General features: G+C 40.2%; 3 protein-coding genes across 8 annotated transcripts; 2 read left to right on the top strand and 1 right to left on the bottom strand.

Annotated features, from left to right (window-relative positions):
- Positions 1-237: 237 nt before the first annotated feature.
- farsb (phenylalanyl-tRNA synthetase subunit beta) lies at positions 238-9,077 on the top strand. 4 transcript variants are annotated; one of them, XR_013327262.1, is made up of 20 exons: positions 238-396; positions 866-921; positions 1,146-1,300; positions 1,475-1,547; positions 1,629-1,744; positions 2,345-2,495; positions 2,584-2,692; positions 3,168-3,238; positions 3,314-3,375; positions 3,459-3,510; positions 3,601-3,662; positions 3,801-4,008; positions 4,074-4,154; positions 4,243-4,335; positions 4,624-4,741; positions 4,840-4,992; positions 5,978-6,125; positions 6,409-7,686; positions 8,424-8,705; positions 8,976-9,077. XR_013327262.1 is itself a non-coding variant. In XM_077723494.1 (18 exons), the coding sequence occupies exons 1-18, from the start codon at positions 339-341 to the stop codon at positions 7,166-7,168; spliced, it is 2,526 nt and encodes an 841-aa protein (XP_077579620.1). In that variant the 5' UTR covers positions 238-338; the 3' UTR covers positions 7,169-7,891. The 4 variants fall into 4 exon arrangements, 2 of the variants coding, with proteins under 2 accessions (XP_077579620.1, XP_077579621.1); XM_077723494.1 differs by lacking the exons at positions 8,424-8,705; positions 8,976-9,077 and having other exon boundaries at positions 6,409-7,891; XM_077723495.1 differs by lacking the exons at positions 8,424-8,705; positions 8,976-9,077 and having other exon boundaries at positions 239-396; positions 5,978-6,160; positions 6,409-6,524.
- Positions 8,200-16,187, bottom strand: sgpp2 (sphingosine-1-phosphate phosphatase 2). 3 transcript variants are annotated; one of them, XM_077723500.1, is made up of 5 exons: positions 15,860-16,185; positions 15,278-15,439; positions 11,059-11,238; positions 9,569-9,658; positions 8,200-8,849 (listed from the first exon to the last, which is right to left on the bottom strand). In XM_077723500.1, the coding sequence occupies exons 1-5, from the start codon at positions 15,935-15,937 to the stop codon at positions 8,307-8,309; spliced, it is 1,053 nt and encodes a 350-aa protein (XP_077579626.1). In that variant the 5' UTR covers positions 15,938-16,185; the 3' UTR covers positions 8,200-8,306. The 3 variants fall into 3 exon arrangements, with proteins under 3 accessions (XP_077579626.1, XP_077579625.1, XP_077579627.1); XM_077723499.1 differs by having other exon boundaries at positions 15,851-16,177; XM_077723501.1 differs by lacking the exon at positions 11,059-11,238 and having other exon boundaries at positions 15,851-16,187.
- On the top strand, positions 14,825-20,062 carry rnf228 (ring finger protein 228). Its single transcript, XM_077723503.1, has 2 exons — positions 14,825-16,045; positions 17,106-20,062. The coding sequence occupies exon 2, from the start codon at positions 17,490-17,492 to the stop codon at positions 18,282-18,284; it is 795 nt and encodes a 264-aa protein (XP_077579629.1). The 5' UTR covers positions 14,825-16,045; positions 17,106-17,489; the 3' UTR covers positions 18,285-20,062.
- Positions 20,063-20,332: the final 270 nt, after the last annotated feature.

Raw genomic sequence — 20,332 nt, 5'->3', positions numbered from 1 at the left:
ATTCACATGTTTCGTTTATTGCAACAAAATGCAGTACACCTCTTCAACTAGGGTCTCAGTGCGCATCTGGGTGTTCGTTAATAATAAATGACAACAGTCTGTCAACAAACACACCTTGAAAATTCCCCCCGTTTTTCTCAAGCAATTTTCAACCGACAAAATGAATGTTTTTAGGTGTAAAGTTGACACGTTCAACGCTTGTCAAACAGGAAATACAGGTTATTTATTTTATTTTTTTCTGATGCGCGCCTGTGTAGTCAGGCATATCTGCAGGCAGCTACAGGCGTCTGGTTGGGTCCTTTTCACCGTGGCTGTAGAGAGGAAGGATAGTAGAAAACATGCCGACTGTTGGCGTAAAAAGAGATCTTCTCTTTAAAGCGTTGGGGAAAACCTATAGTAAGTTGACAATCTTCTCAAATAATGAAAAATGTGCATTATAGCTGCAATATATGTTTATTTTTATGAGGCCAAACGTTAGCACGTGTAGTTGTCTGCACTGTTGGCTGTTGTACTTGGATACTTGGCAATCTAAATGGATTACCAACTTGATTTACATCGTTAAAGTTCTAAAAATATTTCATGAAACATACCTTAAAATCAAAGTGTTCCCTTGTTTGCCAACAAGCAAATAGAATTACATTGTTGTCATGTCTCGGAGGTATGTCAACGTCATTGCGTCATCCTCTATACGTCACTAGGAAAACTGCTTCACGGATGAAATGTTAAAACATGCCTTGTTTACAAAATCGAAATGATTTAAATTGATTCTTGACCTGCCAATCACAGTGATCTATACTTCTGACGAGGTTAAACTTTCTTTCATTTTACTGTGTCATCAAAAATAATGACTGGTTTCTTCTTTCAGCTGATGAGGAGTTTGACGAACTCTGTTTCGAATTTGGACTGGAGCTGGATGAAATTGTAAGTTTATTCCAGCCTCTGATTTTTGAATGATTTGTGTTAAGTGAATTTATATTATAGGACCTGATCTCCAAGATGATCGAGGGTTCAATCTCCTTTTTTTGTGGAGCTTGCATGTTTTTCTCCATGGGCCCGGGTGGTTTATTTGCTGCAAATACAGCTTTAAAAATGTAAAGCAATTGAATCTGACATATTGTGTGTGTGTGTGATTGACCCTAACGCAGACCTCTGAGAAGGAGATAATCAGCCGTGAGCAAGGTGATGTAAAGGCAGCGGGAGCGTCAGATGTTGTCCTTTACAAGATCGATGTACCAGCAAACCGCTATGACCTTCTCTGTTTGGAAGGTTTGGTCCGTGGACTGCAGGTCTTCAAAAATAAGTAAGACTTAATACAATGTAGATGCCTATATTTTTGTCTTGCAGCATATACATGAACAAATCCTTTTTTTCTGAAAATTACAGCAATTTGAATATTTTTTATCACGCATTGTACTATTTTTATATTCAGACTGTAAAAAAAAGCACAAAAGACTTACTAATATTTGTTGTCCAGGTTGGAGGCCCCTCGGTACAAACGAGTCAGCCCAATTAGTGGGGAGGTTCAGAAGCTGATTATCACCAAGGAGGTTAGCATTGGTCATCATTTTATGAAAGCAGAGATTTCAACATGATTTCACAAGGCTCTAAATTGTTATGGTCACTTGTAGACAGCAGCTGTGCGCCCCTATGCTGTGGCAGCAGTTTTAAGGAACATCACATTCACGCAGGAACGCTACGATAGCTTCATCGAGCTCCAAGACAAACTGCATCAAAACATCTGCAGGTGAGGTTAACTGTGATACTGTATGACATTTTTTTTTTTACTAAGTCACAAGAAATATGTTTCTGCTTCAAAGTATGGATCATTTCCTTTGTTTGCCGCCCACTATTCGTTGTGTAAAATCATTTTAAATGTGTAGATTGGGCTGATTCGTGAATGACCTAAGAAATACACTAAAAGTGCTACATTGCATCAGCATCACGTCTATGCAATATAGGCTGATTGGACACTCTAAATTGCCCATAAGTATGGGTGTGAGAGTACATGATAGTCTGTCTCCTTGTACCCTGCAATCAGATGGCCACCCATTCAAGGTGTCTCCCGCCTGTGGCCCGGAGACAGTTGGGATAGGCTTGGGATAGCACCCTCCGCAACCCTAATGACGATAAAGCAATTCAGAAAATTAGATGATGAGTTGAAAAATTTAAATAAAAATCTTCCTTTAATCAGTTGGAGTGTATGAATGATTTTTTTCTCTTGAATTTTGTGTAATTTGTGCTTTATATAGTGAAATGCACTCTATAGTATTGGAATTTACAGTATTTAGTGACATCTATTAGTATGACATGCCACGGTTGACCCTTTATTACAATCCTTGTGCAGAAAGAGGAGTCTGGTGGCGATAGGGACTCATGACCTAGACACCATCTCTGGTCCTTTCACGTATACAGCTAAACCACCAGGAGACATCCTCTTCAAGCCCCTAAACCAGCTCAAAGAATACACAGCCACCCAACTCATGAGCCTGTACAAGGTTAATAAGCTTCTGCAGCATTGGTCTTTGGTTTGTTTTGCCATGTTTTTTTTCTAAATTACTTTTTTCTTCTCCTCTCTTGACTTAGGCTGACAGCCACCTGAAACATTTCCTCCATATTATTGAAGACAAGCCTCTGTACCCTGTTATTTATGATAGCAATGGTGTTGTTCTGTCAATGCCTCCCATCATCAATGGTGAGTATTCATTCTATTTCTTGAATTTTCCCTGCATTGACAAAAATGGCACCTGTTAAGATGTAAGCTTTGAACTCTGCTACAAAATGTTGCTCTCTCATGAAAACTATGCATCTGTCTAGCACATTGTCTTGTTGACCATTTGGTATGTTCTGTGAATGTCACCTTGGGTAGGTAAAACCTATTCTAGCCTAACTTCTATTTGATGATAACAAACATGAAGCAAGTTGCTAAGAGAGACATAAGATTGTGCCATTAAATTCAGCCTTTAAGTAAGGCTTGTGCTGAATTCAAAGTCAATGCCAAATGTCTAAATATAGAGATTCATTGTACGGATGGAACTTTTTTTTGGGTGGATTGTATTAATTTGAGCTTTTGTTTCCAGGAATTTAATGTTGTGTCTTTGCTTTTGTTCAAAATAAGAAACAAAACATTGGTTAATTTTAACCTCCAGCTTTCCATTTTGTTTCTGCAGGAGATCACTCAAAAATTACTCTGATGACAAAAAATGTCTTTGTTGAGTGCACAGCCACAGACTTGACTAAGGTAGCCCCCCCATTGGATAAATTCTGCTTTTCATTTAAACCTCTCAGACCCACTAAAATTTGTCCTCTTCTCTAGGCAAAGATTGTGCTGGACATGATGGTGACTATGTTTAGCGAATATTGTTCCCAGCCTTTCACGTAAGTTCCGGGTTTATTGTCTTTTAGGAGATGGAAATCTTTATAATCTAAACATCTTTTCATTTTCTCTTTCGCTATTCCAGTGTTGAAGAAGTTGAAGTGTTGAATGCAAATGGCACGCCCTGCAAATATCCAGTACTGTACTCATTCCAGTTGTCTGCCATAAACACTTTACCACAACTTCACACTAAATGTTCTACTCCTTTTGTCTGGTATTTATTTTAGGAATTGGCTTACAGGAAGGAAATCCTGTCCAGCAAGTTTGTAAATCAAAAAGTTGGCATAAAGTAAGTTTTTCAAATAAGCTCAGAAGAGTCACATTTTTATAATGTATTTTTGCAATATACCTATCCATTTTATCATGTTTATTTGAAAAAAACAACTTGCTTTTCAAAGGCGAATAAAATTTTTTTTTTTCTTTAAAGCGAGTCAACAGAGAAGATTGCCCAGCTGCTAACTCGAATGTGCCTGCGCTCTCGGGCAACTGGTGTTGGTGATGAAATCGAGGTTGAGATCCCACCTACTCGCTCAGATGTCATACATGCCTGTGATATCATGGAGGATGCAGCCATGGCTTATGGCTTCAATAACATCACTCGGACCATACCACAGACATACACCATAGCCAATCAGGTATGCAGGTTTACTGTACATGTACATTAACAAATGTGAACATAGTTTTTCTTTGTTTTGTACAGTTTCCACTCAATAAACTGACGGAGCTATTAAGACATGACCTCGCAGCTGCTGGTTTCACAGAAGCCCTCAATTTTGCTCTGGTGAGACCCAAAATATTCAGGAAAACAGGTTCATCCTCATTTATGGAGAAAAAAAAAGTAACATGAAGTCTGTCAATCTCATCCGCAGTGCTCTAAAGAAGATATAGCTGACAAGCTTGGGAAAAAAATCTCAGAAACTAGGGCTATTCACATCTCCAATCCCAAGACTGCAGAGTTCCAGGTGATCCTCAAATGTACTGGTTTCAACGAGCCCGACAAACCAGTCTGACTTGCCCATGTACAAGATAGTGTATCATGGCAAGTCAGTCTGTTCTGATTCGGTTTAGTTTAGATTAGATAACTATTCCTCCCGAAATTTCACTGTCACAGTAGCGAGAGGGTGAGAATACAGACACAGGAAAATACATTTTAGACATGAATAAACTCAAAATAATGTGTGAATTGGCGATATTTTTCTTCTACATGGCTGCCCTCTCTTCTTAGTAACGTTATTCTGTTCCTCCACCAGGTGGCGCGTACCACACTACTACCGGGCCTGTTGAAAACAATTGCAGCCAACAAGAAGATGCCCCTGCCCCTCAAGCTCTTTGAGATATCTGACATAGTGTTAAAGGATGAAACCAAAGGTAGGTGTTTGAATGTGTCAAATGATTAGCTGAATGTTTCATTAAAATAAATCTGATATATTTAAAAAAAAAACATTTGTGATCAACCCAACCATCAGATGTCGGGGCAAGGAACAGTCGACATATTTGTGCTGTATACTATAACAAGAGTCCAGGCTTTGAAGTAATCCATGGACTGCTGGACCGTATTATGCAACTGCTAATGGTGAAACCTGCCCGGGTAGAGGGATACCACATTCAATCGGCTAACGGTAAGGATCTTTTTTGATTTTGTCCATCTTGCACTCAAACCAGGTTTAAAAAAGTTGGGATGCAATAGACATTCTCAATAACAAACTTAATGTTATGATCTGGATGGGCCACTTCAGTATTGTATTCAAAATATTACATTTGAAAAAAAAACACATTAAAAAAACGTATCAATGAGGGGCAAAATGTTGATTTAAAATTTTAATGGTGACGTTTTCTTGTACAATTTAGATGGTTATGGATCTGTGTAAGTCTTGGTCATTTTTTTTAATACTCTTTGACAGGATTCTATTAATAAGATGGCCGATTGAGGCTTAATCTTAACTTGGCAGTGTTGAGCCAAAAGTTCAGACACAATTGGCTTGTGGGTCTGAATGGCATATGGTTCCTTAAAAAGCTAAAAGCACATATACACAATCTATTCAGCTGCTTTTAAATTTATAGTGCAAGTTGAGAGTCTGCAGTTAAAGTACACTATGCATCATTTAAAATCCTTCCATAGAGCAAAACATTAGAGTTGTATCACCGCCACAGTATTTGTAGATATTAATTGACATTGGGCTTGAGCTACCCTTTTCTTTATTTCCAAACACAGTCCCTTTCAACAAGCTATTTACTGCTGCTCTCCTTGACAAGGGTACTCCAAGGGCGCACTCTATGATATCCGCACAGCAAATCAATTGGGGTTAGGTGTCAGAGCGAGCACAGGGAAAAGTAGATGGTATTCAAGGAAGTGCATAAAGACAAAACGGAAGATGTGCTGTAATTTGCACAAGTAATTTTAAATAATAACACAGTATACAACGTTACTGCAACAATTTCAGAATAAAATAATGGATACTGGATATTTTATGATGTTTTGGGGATTTCGTAACTTGGATCTTGTTTGGTACATTGGAAGATATTTTGCATATCAGAGAGTTTCGTAACCTGAAAATTCTGTAAACATGCAATTGTAAATAGTTTTCCCCCTTTGTCCTGCTCTAGATTGTACCTTTTTCCCCGGACGTTGTGCTGAGATCTTTGTCCATGGGAAAAGCATTGGCCATCTAGGAGTCCTCCACCCACACGTCAATGACAGCTTTGAGCTGACGATGCCTTGCTCCGCCCTTGAGATGGACATCGAAACATTCCTGTGAATCCCTCTTTTTCTGCACTTAACTTAATAAGGCAATGCTATATATAATCAAAAGTAGAAAAACATTTGGAATTATGCCAGTGAATGAGAATAAATTTAAAAAAAATATGAGTACTGAGCCATTTTGTTTCGTAAACTATTAACCTCAGCAAGCATGTCTTATTTCACTTTTCTTTACTTGACTAACTCTTAGTAGCATTTATCCCTTTTCACTTTTTCCTCTGGTGGTTTGTGCACTTCTTCTATGCTCATCCTCTTTTGTCGCCTTTGGTTTTTCTAGTGGCCACACAGCTGAAATCCATCTCACACATGAAGTTCCCATGCAGGAAGTCCTCCAGCACAAGTTCCGAACTCAAGAAAAAACAACACCAGCTGCAACATCCTCTAAAACTGTATTCGGAGACTTGGGTACATCACAGGCTCTCAAAGCCCTCAATTCTTTCTTGGCAGACAAAAGCTATATTGAAGGCTTTGTAGCATCTCAGGCTGATGTAGACATCTTTGACGCCATACCCTCTGCTCCCTCTCCAACTTTGTGCCATCTTCTGCGCTGGTATAAGCATATTAAATCTTTCTACTCCCAAAGAGCTGACCTTCCTGTCGTCAACAAGCAGTTTTTGCTGCCAGATACCCCTCCCCATTCAACCAACACTGACAGTGACGTTGACCTCTTTGGCTCAGATGATGAGGCTGACAGCGCAGAGGCGGCGAAAATCAAGGAGCAGCGACTCACTGAGTACGCAGCCAAGAAGGCCAAAAAGCCAGCCGTCATTGCCAAATCCTCCATCCTTCTTGACGTCAAACCCTGGGATGATGAAACAGACATGGCCAAGATGGAGGAATGTGTCCGCAGCGTTTGCATGGATGGGCTTTTGTGGGGGCAGTCCAAGCTAGTCCCAGTTGGTTACGGAATTAAAAAGCTCCAAATAGGCTGTGTGGTGGAAGATGACAAAGTGGGTACAGACCTGCTGGAGGAAGCCATTACCACCTTTGAAGATTATGTTCAGTCTGTAGATGTGGCTGCGTTTAACAAGATATAAAGGATAAAGATGCTTTACTGTTGTTTTGACACGACTCAAACAGAGCTAAGCCATGTAGAGAAAGTAGCTTCCTGGGATGTATTCACACTCAGCCTTTGTTTCATTTAAAATGGACACTTGCAGGACTTGTTTTGGCAAGTGTTAACACTTGTGACTCATCATGTGCAAACACATCTGAGCAATCTAACTCAACTGGTTTCAAGAATTCACCCTATCATGAGTCGCTTGAAAGATTGAAACCTTATAAATATAACAATAAGAGAGCCAAGATCAACTGTTTTTGATGCAAAATGCTGTTGATCAGATTGACTCTTGTACATACTAGACCAGTGATTCTTAACCTGTGTATGATTGAAACTTACGGGTTTGCTGAATCCATCCCAGGGGTTTGGTGATGCCACTGCCGTGGAGGTGAAGGCAGATCGATACATGGTGCCGATTTACGATACTACGCAATGCTTGACCATCACTGGCTGCAGATGATCACATGGCATTGCTTGGCCAAACAGTGCTGTGAGGTATTTATACATCTTGATTTTTTTTTAAAAATTCTATTTTATTTAACACTAAAGTATGGTTCAGGGAATACTGGGGGGATTCGGTAGCTCCAACAAGGTTAAGAACCACTGTACTAGACTAACAAATGTCAATACACTTTCACTTTCCTTGTTCTGAGTGTGAGATTCTTTTTACAATCAAGTTAATAAAGCTCTCATATTTGAATGCGGTTGGGTTTTTTCTTTCTTCACATCACTTAAAAGTAAAATTGACACAGGTCTGACAGGTGCACCATTATTTCTACACTTGAGAAGACCGCAAATGACTTGTTGAAATAATCAATCAATGGGAAGACCTGAGAAACTTGTTTTCTGGTAACACACATGGGCAAACTCCTGTCTCCTAACAGACTATCATTGAACCAGTGATTATTTCAATCAAATCATAAATGCCTTCCTTGCACAGTCTTAACAATTTTTTTTCTAAAACATTTATTCAATCCACTCATAAAAATGATAATTCAACGCAGATCATGCAAGTAAAATTATATATTTATTTATTGAGCTTGTAAACAAACCAAAATAGGTTGAATGCCAATTAAAAATATTGGCTGAGCACTTCTTTTAATATAATTTATTAATCACAGTCCCAGTAAAATAAAGATCCTGTTGACCAATGCAGAATTAACAAGTCCAACAGCTGTATATGTGGCAAATTTACTTGGCACTTCAATCTCTTTCCGCATTCTTGCACTCAGGTCGTATTTTGGAATTCTGTACAACCAAAACAACAAAAGCAAGCTGACTGTTTTAATGACCTGCCGAGTGCCGACTAATGTTACCGTTCCAATAAAGAAGCGGGCAGCGCCACACGCCAGTGTATATGATGTCAGCGTGGGTAAGGGCACAGGCAGAATCCCTTGGGGCTCGAATGTCTCTCCTAACTGTTTGTTAAGCCAATATCCAACAGAGCAGCCCGCCCCGACTCCAAGGATGGTCGTGGTGTCTCCTCGTGTGGTGCTGTAATGGTCCAGGTCTGGGTATGTATAGCTTAGAAACAGGGGCAGAATTAATGCAATGATTGGTGACATGGTGCTGCTGAGCTGGAACTGGTCAAAGGCATTCCAGAATGGATAAGTGAGAAACATTAGGATTGCTGAGATCAAAACTCCACTGATGACATCCTGAAAGAAGAAAGGAATATTTGCCTATTAATGCCATTGTTTAAAACTTTTCTATCATTTATACATGTATAGTACATTTGCTTGTATGATTCTTATTGATATGTACTCTTATTTTTTCTCTTTCAGCAAATTTAGTGGACCCCAACATATTCACTGTGTTTGTGAAAAACTGTTATTTCCGGAAATTCGCCATTCAAGATTTCTTGTATCCTGATTTGGAGCCATATGGTACTTACATTTTTTGTTATGCAGCAGGTGTATTTTTGTATAACTATAACTGCTCTGGGGCAGAGTGACAGAAGCGAGGCAAATAGTTTGTACTGTCAGCCTGCAGACCACCACTGTATATTGAGGGAAGAGTCTTACCCAAAGAAAATGTGCAGGTGCGAGCTGGATTCGAACCCCGATTCAGTCCGTTAAATCTACCATAATTGATCCATTAACACAACATTTTAGTGAATATTAGTGTTTGGCTCCTTCAATTGTTGCCATTAACGGCAAACAATAAAAGAATAATATAGAATTTTTGCATCAAGGTTCTTAAAGCAGGAATTTCTGGTTCTTTTATCCTACCAACATTTAGGTTATAGTTAGCAAACAACAGACGATGGTGCCTTTAAAACTTCATCAGACCGTTTAAAAAGATGCCAATGAATAATGTATTTGCATTGACCTTGAATATTTAATGCTGAATGAATGAGCGAGTACGACACGCTTACCAAAACTGAGTGCATGCCAGTGTAGAGACGGCTCAAGCACACCATTGTTGACAGTGACACAGCTATCAGTAGACCTATCTCGAACTGAAACTGTTATGAGGAAGAATACAAAAAAAACAAAGACAACTTATGTAACACTCCTGATAACTGGGCTTTAGAAAATAAGGTGAATGTGTCTCATAAAAGCACAATAAGGTAATGCCTCTCTTCCTTTACCTAACGCCTCTGGTTTTGTTCATCTTCTATTTCAATAACGGTTAAATGAAAAGCTTCAAGCATTTATCCATCTCCACCCTCCTCTTCTGTGCACAAGCTTCACTTTTCTGCCTTTTTTTCTCCTGTGTCTTTTCCTGTCTGGAAGCAGCTGGAAGCCTATTCACTAGTAGTTCATGAAGAGCATTTCTTTTTCCCCGCTCTTCAATAGCCACAAAGAAAACCAGGAACAGCAGGGGGCCGCCCTATGATTGACTTTAGTGACCTCTGACCTGCTCCGGGAAGTTGCCCTGAGGCCTTGTAGTCATTCAGTAGCCTTTTCAATAGTCCACTAGTACTCATCTGTAGTATTATGTGCTTTTTTTTTCAGGGAACCCTTTACGGCTCAAATTAAGTGATGTACTACGAATGAATGTGTTAGAAGATTTCTTCAACCTGAAGAAAAGTCTTCAATGAAATTTCAGTCCCCATTATGCTGAAATAAGACCCACAAATTACCATCACGGCTACAACACCCAATGTGTTAAAAGGTAAGCCCAAAGCACTCATATTTTTATAAAAGGTTGTTCATTCAGAGCAGACAATCCATGATGAAGTTGCTGAGTATTGTAGTGACTGACAAGTTGGTGTAGTGGGAGCAAGAAAGAGGCCAAAGAGTCGTGAAGAGGTGGAGGCGGGATGTAGACTGACAGTCATTGACTCCCGAGTCTATCAGGATGGCAAACAGTAGCTTGACGGCGGGTGGACTTGATAGAGAGTGATGGCAAGTGGAGGCCCCGCCCCTCCCAGCCTTTTGTCCAGTCCCACAGTTAAAGGAGTTTGATGTTGGAGTTGGGTCACTTATCATTCTGCCACTTTGGGAACAAAATGAGTAGGCCGCCATCTAGTTTAGTACACTACATAAATCTTGTAACCATAAGAGGCAGAGCAAGTAAATTTCATCCTCTATTGACATTATCAAATATGTAGTTTATTGTAACTCAATTCATTGTCAACAATTAAGTATAATTAGGATTAAAATCTTATTATATGGTAATATACAATGGGAATGAAGATTTTCTCATGCCTACTATTACCATTTTTCCTGTGTGTAATTAAGCGTTATCTTTATGATCATTTAAATCTATGTTAATGATGATTTTCCACCCATTTATTGAATTCTTAACTTATATTTAGCTTTATTTCTGTTTAAAAGCAAAGTCAAAGACACACAGGCAATGAATTGAGCTAGTTCTGTTTGAAGCAAGTCTGGATCACAAATATTATTCTATGCTCACCTGAATTCTGGAAGGGGCACTGATTAAGAATGTAAAGGAGATTGCGGTGGCGGCCATGGCGTGTGTCGAGGGCAGCCCGTATTCTGCATCAACACGCATCTCCAGCTTAACCACGGGCGGGGAACTTGGACGGGGCAACTTTAGGACGTCCTTCATGACCTGGCCGATGTACATGACCAACTGAAATTGAGGAAATGCACTTTAATTCATGTAATGTTATCATGGATGTCATTTGGAAGAAAAAAATGGCAATTGATCAATATAATTCTACCCTCTATAAACTTTTTCAATAGGAATACTAGCATATACATAAAATATTCTGCATTTTGCAAATATAGTGATGCACTAACTCAAAACTGGCTAAAGAAGAGCAATAGGAAACAGAGGTTGCAAAATCCCAGAAGGCATAACTGAATGGCCAAATTAAACATCTTCATCAGGCTATAAATGATTAAAATCTCAGCAGTTTAAACATATGAGCTGTGCCTTTATAGTATTAAAAAGAAGCTGATGATAAGGGGACACGTTTCCCATGAGGGATGCCTAACATGGTGGGTTCAAAGTTCGGCCAAAATGCGAAGGATACAAGTCAGTAGGTAAACTTTGAATGTTGCTAAATATGCTGTCACCACTCTTTTCCTCAAGTGCCCTCGGAGAAGCAGCCCACTGAGCTCAGTTATATTTAAAGCACTGCCTTTTATATTTTATGAATGGCTGACAGCGGGGGCCATCGACACAGTCTGGAGACTTAATGCGTATGGCAATAATGTGTTTAAAGAAAGATTATTTCTACTGGTGATTTAAATAGTGAAAATTTTAATTAGAAAATGTCTGTTGCTGAGGATAAAGGAATTGTGCAGGATGGCAATAGAGAAAAAAGGTTAAAAGTAGTACTTAATAGTGTTCAAATATGTTCAAATTATCACTTATGTTAAGTGTAATATTTGAGTATGATGTTTTTTCTCTCCCTGAAAATAGTTTTGCAATATTTCTGCTATTATTTTACTTTTATATCAATCACATAAAAATGCGACATTACCACTTTTATATCATCACAACACTTAAATGAAGAAACCACCAACAATCATTCCACTATTCTAACAGCTGTCATTAAGGGCAACAGACATCCCATGAATTAAATTAGAATTGCTGAAACATGAAATTCATTGCCATCCATCCAATTAAACTGAATTTTAAGTCTATTGCTGTCATGCAGGGAATGAGTTAAAGGATAATAACTTGTTTGTTCCATTTCATGAAGCAAGTCACGTTGCTCATGCATGATTGGGGAACAGAAGGATCTTTTAGATGACGAGCAACAAGCAGGTTTTTAAAGCATACTTTGGTATCTGGAGTGCAAATAATCTAACATTATTGGATACTCTAAAGACACAGTCATGTACAAACAAGTAAGTGAGAAAGTAGAAAAGCTAAACAGTTTGCTCCCACATCCCTAAAATATGCAATTTGGGCTAGTTGAACATTCTAAAGTGCGCCTAGAACCTTGAGTGGTTGTCCATTTCCTTGTGCCTTGCGATTGGCTGCCCACCAATTCAGGGTATCTCACTGAATTTTCATTTATGTATAACACTTGTACCCTAATAAATTCTTTAATTTTCCTTGAGCAAAAAGAATGACAATTTTATATATCTAATATATGGCGATTATACCCCAGAACATTTAAAACTTATTCGGAATATTAATATTCACATCAAACAACACTATACACAGAATTGTAACTGGTACCATGAAATGGGCAATACACAGAGGCCAGGCAATGTTGAGCCCATTAAGCATGGCTGACCTCATCTATTCACTGTGGCTACATTAATACAACAACACATACTGTGCGCCCAGTCATCCTCTTTCTATGTCCCCTCCCCTGCGTTTAAACAATGCGGCGCTAGTACGTGCATGAAATGATACCCCCCCCCCCTCTCCATTACTTCCACCAGCCAAGCCACACATTATTTCACATTATATTCAGCTGTCTATGGTTTTCTGCGATGCCAGTAAATCTTTAACTGGTGCCTTTGTAGAAGTCGCGTTAAATGGCTGACCTGGGGACGTCTGGTCGCATTACGAGGTGTCGAGAGTTCAAGACACAAGGAGGTGTGTGTCATTGTGTGTTTCTGATTATGGCCAGGGTAAAGTTGGACTTTGATCAGTCAACAAGATGAGAGCACTGGGAGACGGGTGTGTGTGCCCCATTATAGTTCAGAGAATCGTCATGCAAATGTGTTTGTCTATTCTCTAGTTGTGGCTTAAATCATACCATGGTAAAACATAACTCAAAGAAGAAATGTCAAAGATATGACTTTCGTGTACTTGTATTAGAGACTGCAACATTTTGTCAATAATCATAATGTTTTGGTTGTTCGTGTTATTGAAATCAATAGAGAGCATATTCAATATACACTGAGAACTTGGATGGAACCTGGTCTTACTGAGGGGGATAAATTAATTCTTTAAAACCAATGGGCAGGTAGATGGATGATAGATAAGTCAAAGTGTGTTAGGTGTTGGCTTTTGGGGGTTTAGTTAGCACTTCTAGTCTTGGCTTATTCATTCATGTGTGCGACGTGTCTTTGTGAATGCCCACTTCATTTACCTGTTGTTTCCCTAACCCTGTTGTCTTTCCTGTTCACTGACTCATTTGTCCACCCATGTGTTTCTAGTAATTGTCTTGTCAACTTGTGTTATTGAAAAACACAAATGGAAAGACGAAAGGCAATTTTAGACATTGAAAAATGTAAACGGAGAAAAACAAAGACATTTGTTTGTTGAACTCAATCATGCAGAATTACATGTTTACTTTTGTACAAGTAACATTCGTAAGATGAGTTCAGTTGTTGGCCTGAGTTGTTTTTAATGTTGGGGGGCGGGGGTGGCAGGCAGGGACAACATAATACAAAGACCCCCATGACCATTATATTAGTCCATAAGCACAATGGTGGGTTGTTGTTCGAAGTGCATGGCGAGGCACCCTCGAGGATGACAGCCCAAATGGCTCCCAGTGGGAGAGAACTTCCATCTAGAGATGAGGCCTATAAAACAATGTGCTTGTACACTTGGGGGAGGAGAACTCCGAGGAAAGCTGGTAATGGCTAACTAGAGGGAGGAGAATTGGTGTTTTTAGCTTAAAGATGAAGCGAGGGTACGTGTGTGTTGGAAAAGAGTTCACACAGGGGCCTGGTGTAGCCAGGGTGGCAATAAGAATGCTGTCTGCTGCCCTTAGGGGGCTACGCAAGGGGTTCAGGCGTAGGGCACCCACTGAGCGCTGGAGGAAGTGACACAAAGGGCAGAAAAATACATACATTCTGGTTTCACTCTCCAGAATGTCTATTTTTTTTATAAAACCATTATGAATAAAGGTGCTCTCATCATGTGGCATCTTCAAAAAAAGGGGCGGGGGGATCTAACTAGGTAAGGTCTTTTTCTTTCTGATGCTCTCAATGTATGCCCTCTTAGTCAAGGGCCTGAGCAGTCTGGCCCCAGTGGTCCATCGCCTGGGGATATATGAACAAGCATGGTGTCATAGACAGGTCGCTGGAGGGGAGTACAAGGATGAAAGGAGGTTGAAAGGTGAAGAGAGGGAGATGAGACTCCAGAGGGAAGAGAGGATGCTTTGTGTAAGATGGGACATCCAATTGAAGGCTGGTACAAGGGTATTCTTAGGTGGTCAGACTGATATGTCCACAACTGCACAACTACACATGTGATGTGTCCAAAATACTCCAGAACTGTTGGGACAAAAGATGTTTTTTAAACCCAGGCTGCAGTGCAAGTTTTCCCATTCAATGTAATCATTGTGGAATATATACTGGAACTGTGGCACCAGTGCTCTGCAGCCAATGAAATCTTACCCACATAATTTAACTGTGTACAGTTATTCTCTCTGTCAGGTCATCAAGAAATGAGCAGAGCGCTTGATGATATGGTTAATGACAACAAACTTGCTGAGGAGAAGGATCATCAGTCATGCATGAAGCATATTCAAGTAAAACTAAACAACATACACCTTGAGCACCTGCAAGAAGTGGCGAGAATTTTGGCAAGAAAACTTATGCATGGTTCAATTGACAACACTGACAGTTTCTTGCCAAAAAATGACCCACTGATATGAATGATTTATGTATCTATTTATGGTATTTATGGTCTATCTATTTATAGTAAACAGACACAATTCTCTCAGTATAGTATATATATTTTGACTCACAGTCCACATGTTAACGAGGCGTCGACAGAGAAAGGGGTCCAAGTTCCAGTGTATACAAGGCAGGCAGGTGATATAAAAAACTTCATGCCCAAGACCAGCAGACAACAGAAAAAGGATATGCAGCAGTGGGTTCCTCACTTCATACGCAGGTTTGCTGCAGCTCTATCATAAAGGGAACAGAAAAGAATGCTTGTTTATACATATATATATTATCTAGGAGTTGGCACATACTATAGAACTAGTCTGTGAAAGTTGAAAATAAAAAAAGTCAAATTTTATATGTATATTTTAAAGAGCTGGTTAAGAAAATGGTCATTTACTCATTTTGAGACTAATTTTTCACAAATGTAAACAAAAAAATAAAATAAAAACTAGCAAACAACAGGCAGGTAGTCTGATTAGGCTTGCTTTAAACAGAGAAAGCAAGACAAACTAGAAAAGCCAGTCAGTTTGAATCACATTTCTACTCAGCTCTTTCAACGTCTTTTTTTAATTTTTAAATAATTATATAAATGCTACCTAGATTAAATGTTTGCCTACCACCCAAAAAAAGGAAACCTTTTTAAGACTTACAGTACACACTTCTTCCTTGCATTGATAGTTGGAATTGTTGTCCTGGCAGTCCCATGTTGTCTTATGTAAAGCACAGGAATGGCTCATTTGGCCGGGGGCTTGAGCATGCAGCGTCCTTGGACTGCAACGTTTCGGTGCGATCAAGTATAGTCCGCATCGTCTCTGGAAGGCCGCCACAAGCTCCGAGTCTTGCAGGTACGTCAGGGCCTCCAGCTTGACAGGTGAAAAGGCTTGTGTCCGTACGTTGGAGAGGTTTTGCAAAGAAACTGGTTCACCTGATTTGAGCAAGCGTGGCTAAGCGCATGGTTGCGGCTGATGTAAGTCACAGACAGGTAGGTACACGCGAGTGGGCGGTGCTCTGCAGACAAGGGAACAACAATAGGTCTAAAAGTTGATCCTACACTTAGTCAAACATTTGCTATTGTTTAAAAAACACCCTTTTTCACTTTTTTAATAGACTCGGATAACATTGGAGCAATAATGCAATACAATTACAGCTGATATAATTGCTTTTTCAAGCTATTTTCAATTGCTTTATCTATATTCCCAATGCAAACAGAATGATTTTCATGAACATGTGTTTGTACTGGATCAATTTTGAATATTGACTGTTTAAATTTAAACACTGCCATTGGCTGGCCACTGATTCAGTGTCCCCTGCCTAGTGTCCTTGGTTATCTGGATTAGACCCCAGTACACCCAGAGACCCTTATGAGGATAAGTGGTTTAGAAAATGAATGACATTTAAACAATTGGCTATAATTGCCTGTTGGTGAGTGGTGGGCATTTTTTATGGCGATGTGATCTTTCTTAGAGCAGTGGTGTGCAAAAATCTTCGATAACAGGTGGGTCCTCGGTGTGTGGTGTTGTGTGGGTTTTCTCGGGGTACTCCGGTTTCCTCCCACATTCCAAAAGCATGCATGATAGGGTAGTTGAACACTCTAAATTGCCCCCTTGGCATGAGTGTGAGCGTGAAAGGTTGTCTGTCTCCTTGTGTCCTCCGATTGGCTGGCCAATAACTCAGGGTGTCCCCAGCCTGGTGCCAATAGTTAGCTAGGATATGCTCCAGCACCCCCATGTGGATAAATTATTTGGAAATGTAATGAATACGATATTTATGGTTTGGTTGTGTATCTGTATGTATGTATTTATATATTCTTAGTCACGATTACGGTGCTTTGGTGTAAAGTTGAAAACGTAAAGCCAGTGCAAAGGGTGTTTTTCTTTTTCTTTTTTTTCTTCTCCTTCCGGGCAGCCGATTCGTGCAGAGTCACCATCGGTCAAGATCACCGTATCTTTTGCTGGACTTGACGGCGACACATACGGCCGCCCCCACCACGGTGCGTGGATGAGCCGTGTTTAGTCAGTCACGCAGAGCACCATTACATCATCCGTTCCCACACGCTGCTTAGACGAAATGAGGGCATTGGAATATTTAAGCGGCACCCCGAGTGAGCATCTAGGTCGGATCAGCCGACGCCCTAAACTAAACACTCTGCATCAAGGATAGAGAAAGCAGACGCCGATTGAATCTGTAGGGATGATGGCGTTTCCCTGAGCCCAACAGAGAGGAGGGGGAGAGGAGGATAGACGTCAGCATCTGTCCGCCTGCTCCCTTTGTGTTCAACAGAGAATGTGAATGGCGAAAGATGACATGGCAGTGGTAGATTTCGCATCAAACGGAGCGGAACCCCCCCTGCCGCCTCCGTCTGCCTTCCCCTACGAGGAATATGAATGCAAAATTTGCTACAATTACTTCGACCTTGGCCGACGGGCACCCAAAATCTTGGAGTGCCTGCACACATTCTGCGAGGAGTGCCTCAACACGCTCCATCTCCGGGAGGAGCGGCCATGGCGCATCAGCTGCCCCGTTTGCCGTCATCGGACGCCGGTACCGGACTACCGGATTCAGAACCTGCCCAACAACACCAAGGTGACGGAGGATTTCCCTCTCTATATTGACTCCGACCCTTTGCCCCAGGATGCTTTGCCGCCGTACCCTCCCCCGCTTCATCCGGCTCTCGTCGCCCTCCGCCGGGAGGAGGCGTCGGGGGCGTTGGGGGCGTTGGGGGCATCCAGCGCCAGCCAGAGCCAGGCGACCCCATCCACCACCGTGTCCACGGCCACCACCATCTCCCAAGACTCGGTGCGCTATGACAGTTGTCAGAGCTGCAAAAGAGTGGCTTTAACCACCGGCTGCGTTTGTGTGATCTTCTCCTTCCTCTCCATGCTGGTGTTGCTTTTCATGGGCCTGATCTTTGTGCACAGTCATGGCATGCCTCCCTCCCCCTGGGGACCTATTTGCTTATCCGTGGCCAGCATCCTAGCCATGTTCTCCGTGGTGGTTACGTGGCTCATCTGTTGGCTTAAATACAGACCGGACCACGAGACGGGTCGCTCAGCTACCACCGGTAACTCTCGGAGGAACGCCTGAGCCAATTTGAGAAACTGTGTTTTGATGTACAGACTGCCATTCTTCTTTGCCCCTTTACCTTTTTCCTTGGGTTTAATATCACCCCAAATTGCCTTCTATCGGGATTGGAAACACCCAAAGGCCTTTGTGTCGATTAGAACCATAGGCTGAAATATTTTTTTTCATTCAAATCATAGGACGGAGTGACTTGACAATGAATTTGAACCACTATGACTTCAATTATTTGTGGTCGAACAACCCTAACTTCTTCCATCGTATACATTTTCATGCCCTTTACTGTATGATAACTGACAACTGCAAATTAAGTTGAGATTTCCCTTGGATCTTATGAGTTCTTGATGCACACTTTTCGTCTGCTTTATTGACTGTCCCTGCAGGGGGGCACTGTTTCAAAATGTTTTTTTTCCTCTCAAAGAAAAGAGCACATTCAGGATTTCCTATTTGGTGAACTTTAGAGGGAAAGATAACACCTTTAATTGGGTTTAATACATTTAAAATACAAAATTTCAGATTTTTCAAAATAGAATAAAATCAGTCTTTACAGGAAGTGGTCATCCGACATAATGACAGATGTTTTGTCAGTGCTGGAACTATTTTAGCCAATCAGATGTGAGTATCCCAAATATCTAATGACCTCATTAATACCCATTAACACAAGCATGTGTGCTCATCTTTATCAGCGTGTGTTTTATACTCACATGGAATGACTGACATGACATCACAAACTGCCACACCTGTAAAAGGTATCTTTTTTGTGTTCAATCTTATTTTCCTAATTATCAGATAAATATTTACAAGGTGTTTTCTTTCCCTTTAATTAAAAACACACTCAGTCATAGTTAATGACCCATCACTCTGTGCTTGTCAATACTGTATGTACATTTTGCATGCTAGACTATTGAAAGATGACCATATTTTGTGATTTTGCTTTTTCTAAGAAGAGTGATTTTCTATTTCTGACCCGTGTGCCTCACCTTGTTGCTAACTGGAGCAACCTCTACTGCGATCATCGACACGTTGTGCACTCCCATGACTGGGGCTTTTAGTATTTATAGTACAGCATTTATACATACATTTGTGCAACATTGTGTGGATTCAGACACTTTTCTTTTTAAATGTCAACTTTCTTTCATGATTTTTAAGGGTTCAGTAGTGAAAACATAACCAAGAATCTTGAATTGACTAATCTATTCTGGAAATCTGTCATGGATGATCCAAAAATGTGTAATTGAAATTGCTTATACAATCAGATTGATGTAGTGAGGCACTCAATGGCTATTCTACTCCATTGCTCTTGGCAGTTGGAACACATAAGCACATTAGTGTATTCCTGTTTTTGAACCCAGTGTCAGTATTGCGGGGCTGCTAGAATTACAATCTTATCATTTGGGCACAATGTTTTTTTTTTACAGGCCCAAAACTATGAAATTTCCATGAAACACTGATGAGATAAAGACTCAAAATTCTCAAGTCTTGATAACTTCACATGGTTCAGACATTGATTTCAATCTTCCTATTGCTTAACCTTCTCCCAACTCTTCCCTTTTCAGCACTTTCCCCTTTTTTTCAACTTGTTACGGGGGTACATTTTCAATTGTGAACACATTGTATTTATTTCCAAGGACCTAACTTATTGTTGGCTTTTCAGAGAGTATGTGGTTGCTGTTCAAGTTAAGTACCAAATATATTTGCACAGTGAAATGTTCTTTATGTTCTGTTTTGCAAACATAAGTACGTTTCACTAATGAAGCAAAAATAAATATAGACAACACAGTTAATTGTTGTTGATTTGATTTTATGTATAATTCAGTTTGTTATTTCTCATGGTTTTATTATGATATTTTAAATATCAGATAAATAATTGCTCTATCATGCTTTACCCTCCAGTGTGCTGGCAATATCTAAAATTTCCACTATGCATCAAATACGCCCCCTACTGTCAAAATGTATAAACATGGCTCAAAGTTGGTCCTCAAACTTATTCCCAATGAAATATTCCTTTCATTATGGCTTTTATGTAATACTTACCAATTCTGAGTGTGTTTCAT

The sequence above is a fragment of the Stigmatopora nigra genome, chromosome 8 (genome assembly GCF_051989575.1).
Source record: "Stigmatopora nigra isolate UIUO_SnigA chromosome 8, RoL_Snig_1.1, whole genome shotgun sequence".
Classification (NCBI taxonomy): Eukaryota; Metazoa; Chordata; class Actinopteri; order Syngnathiformes; family Syngnathidae; genus Stigmatopora; species Stigmatopora nigra.
The sequence above is the reverse complement of the archived record's forward strand: the minus strand, read 5'-3'. Positions and strand labels throughout refer to the sequence as shown.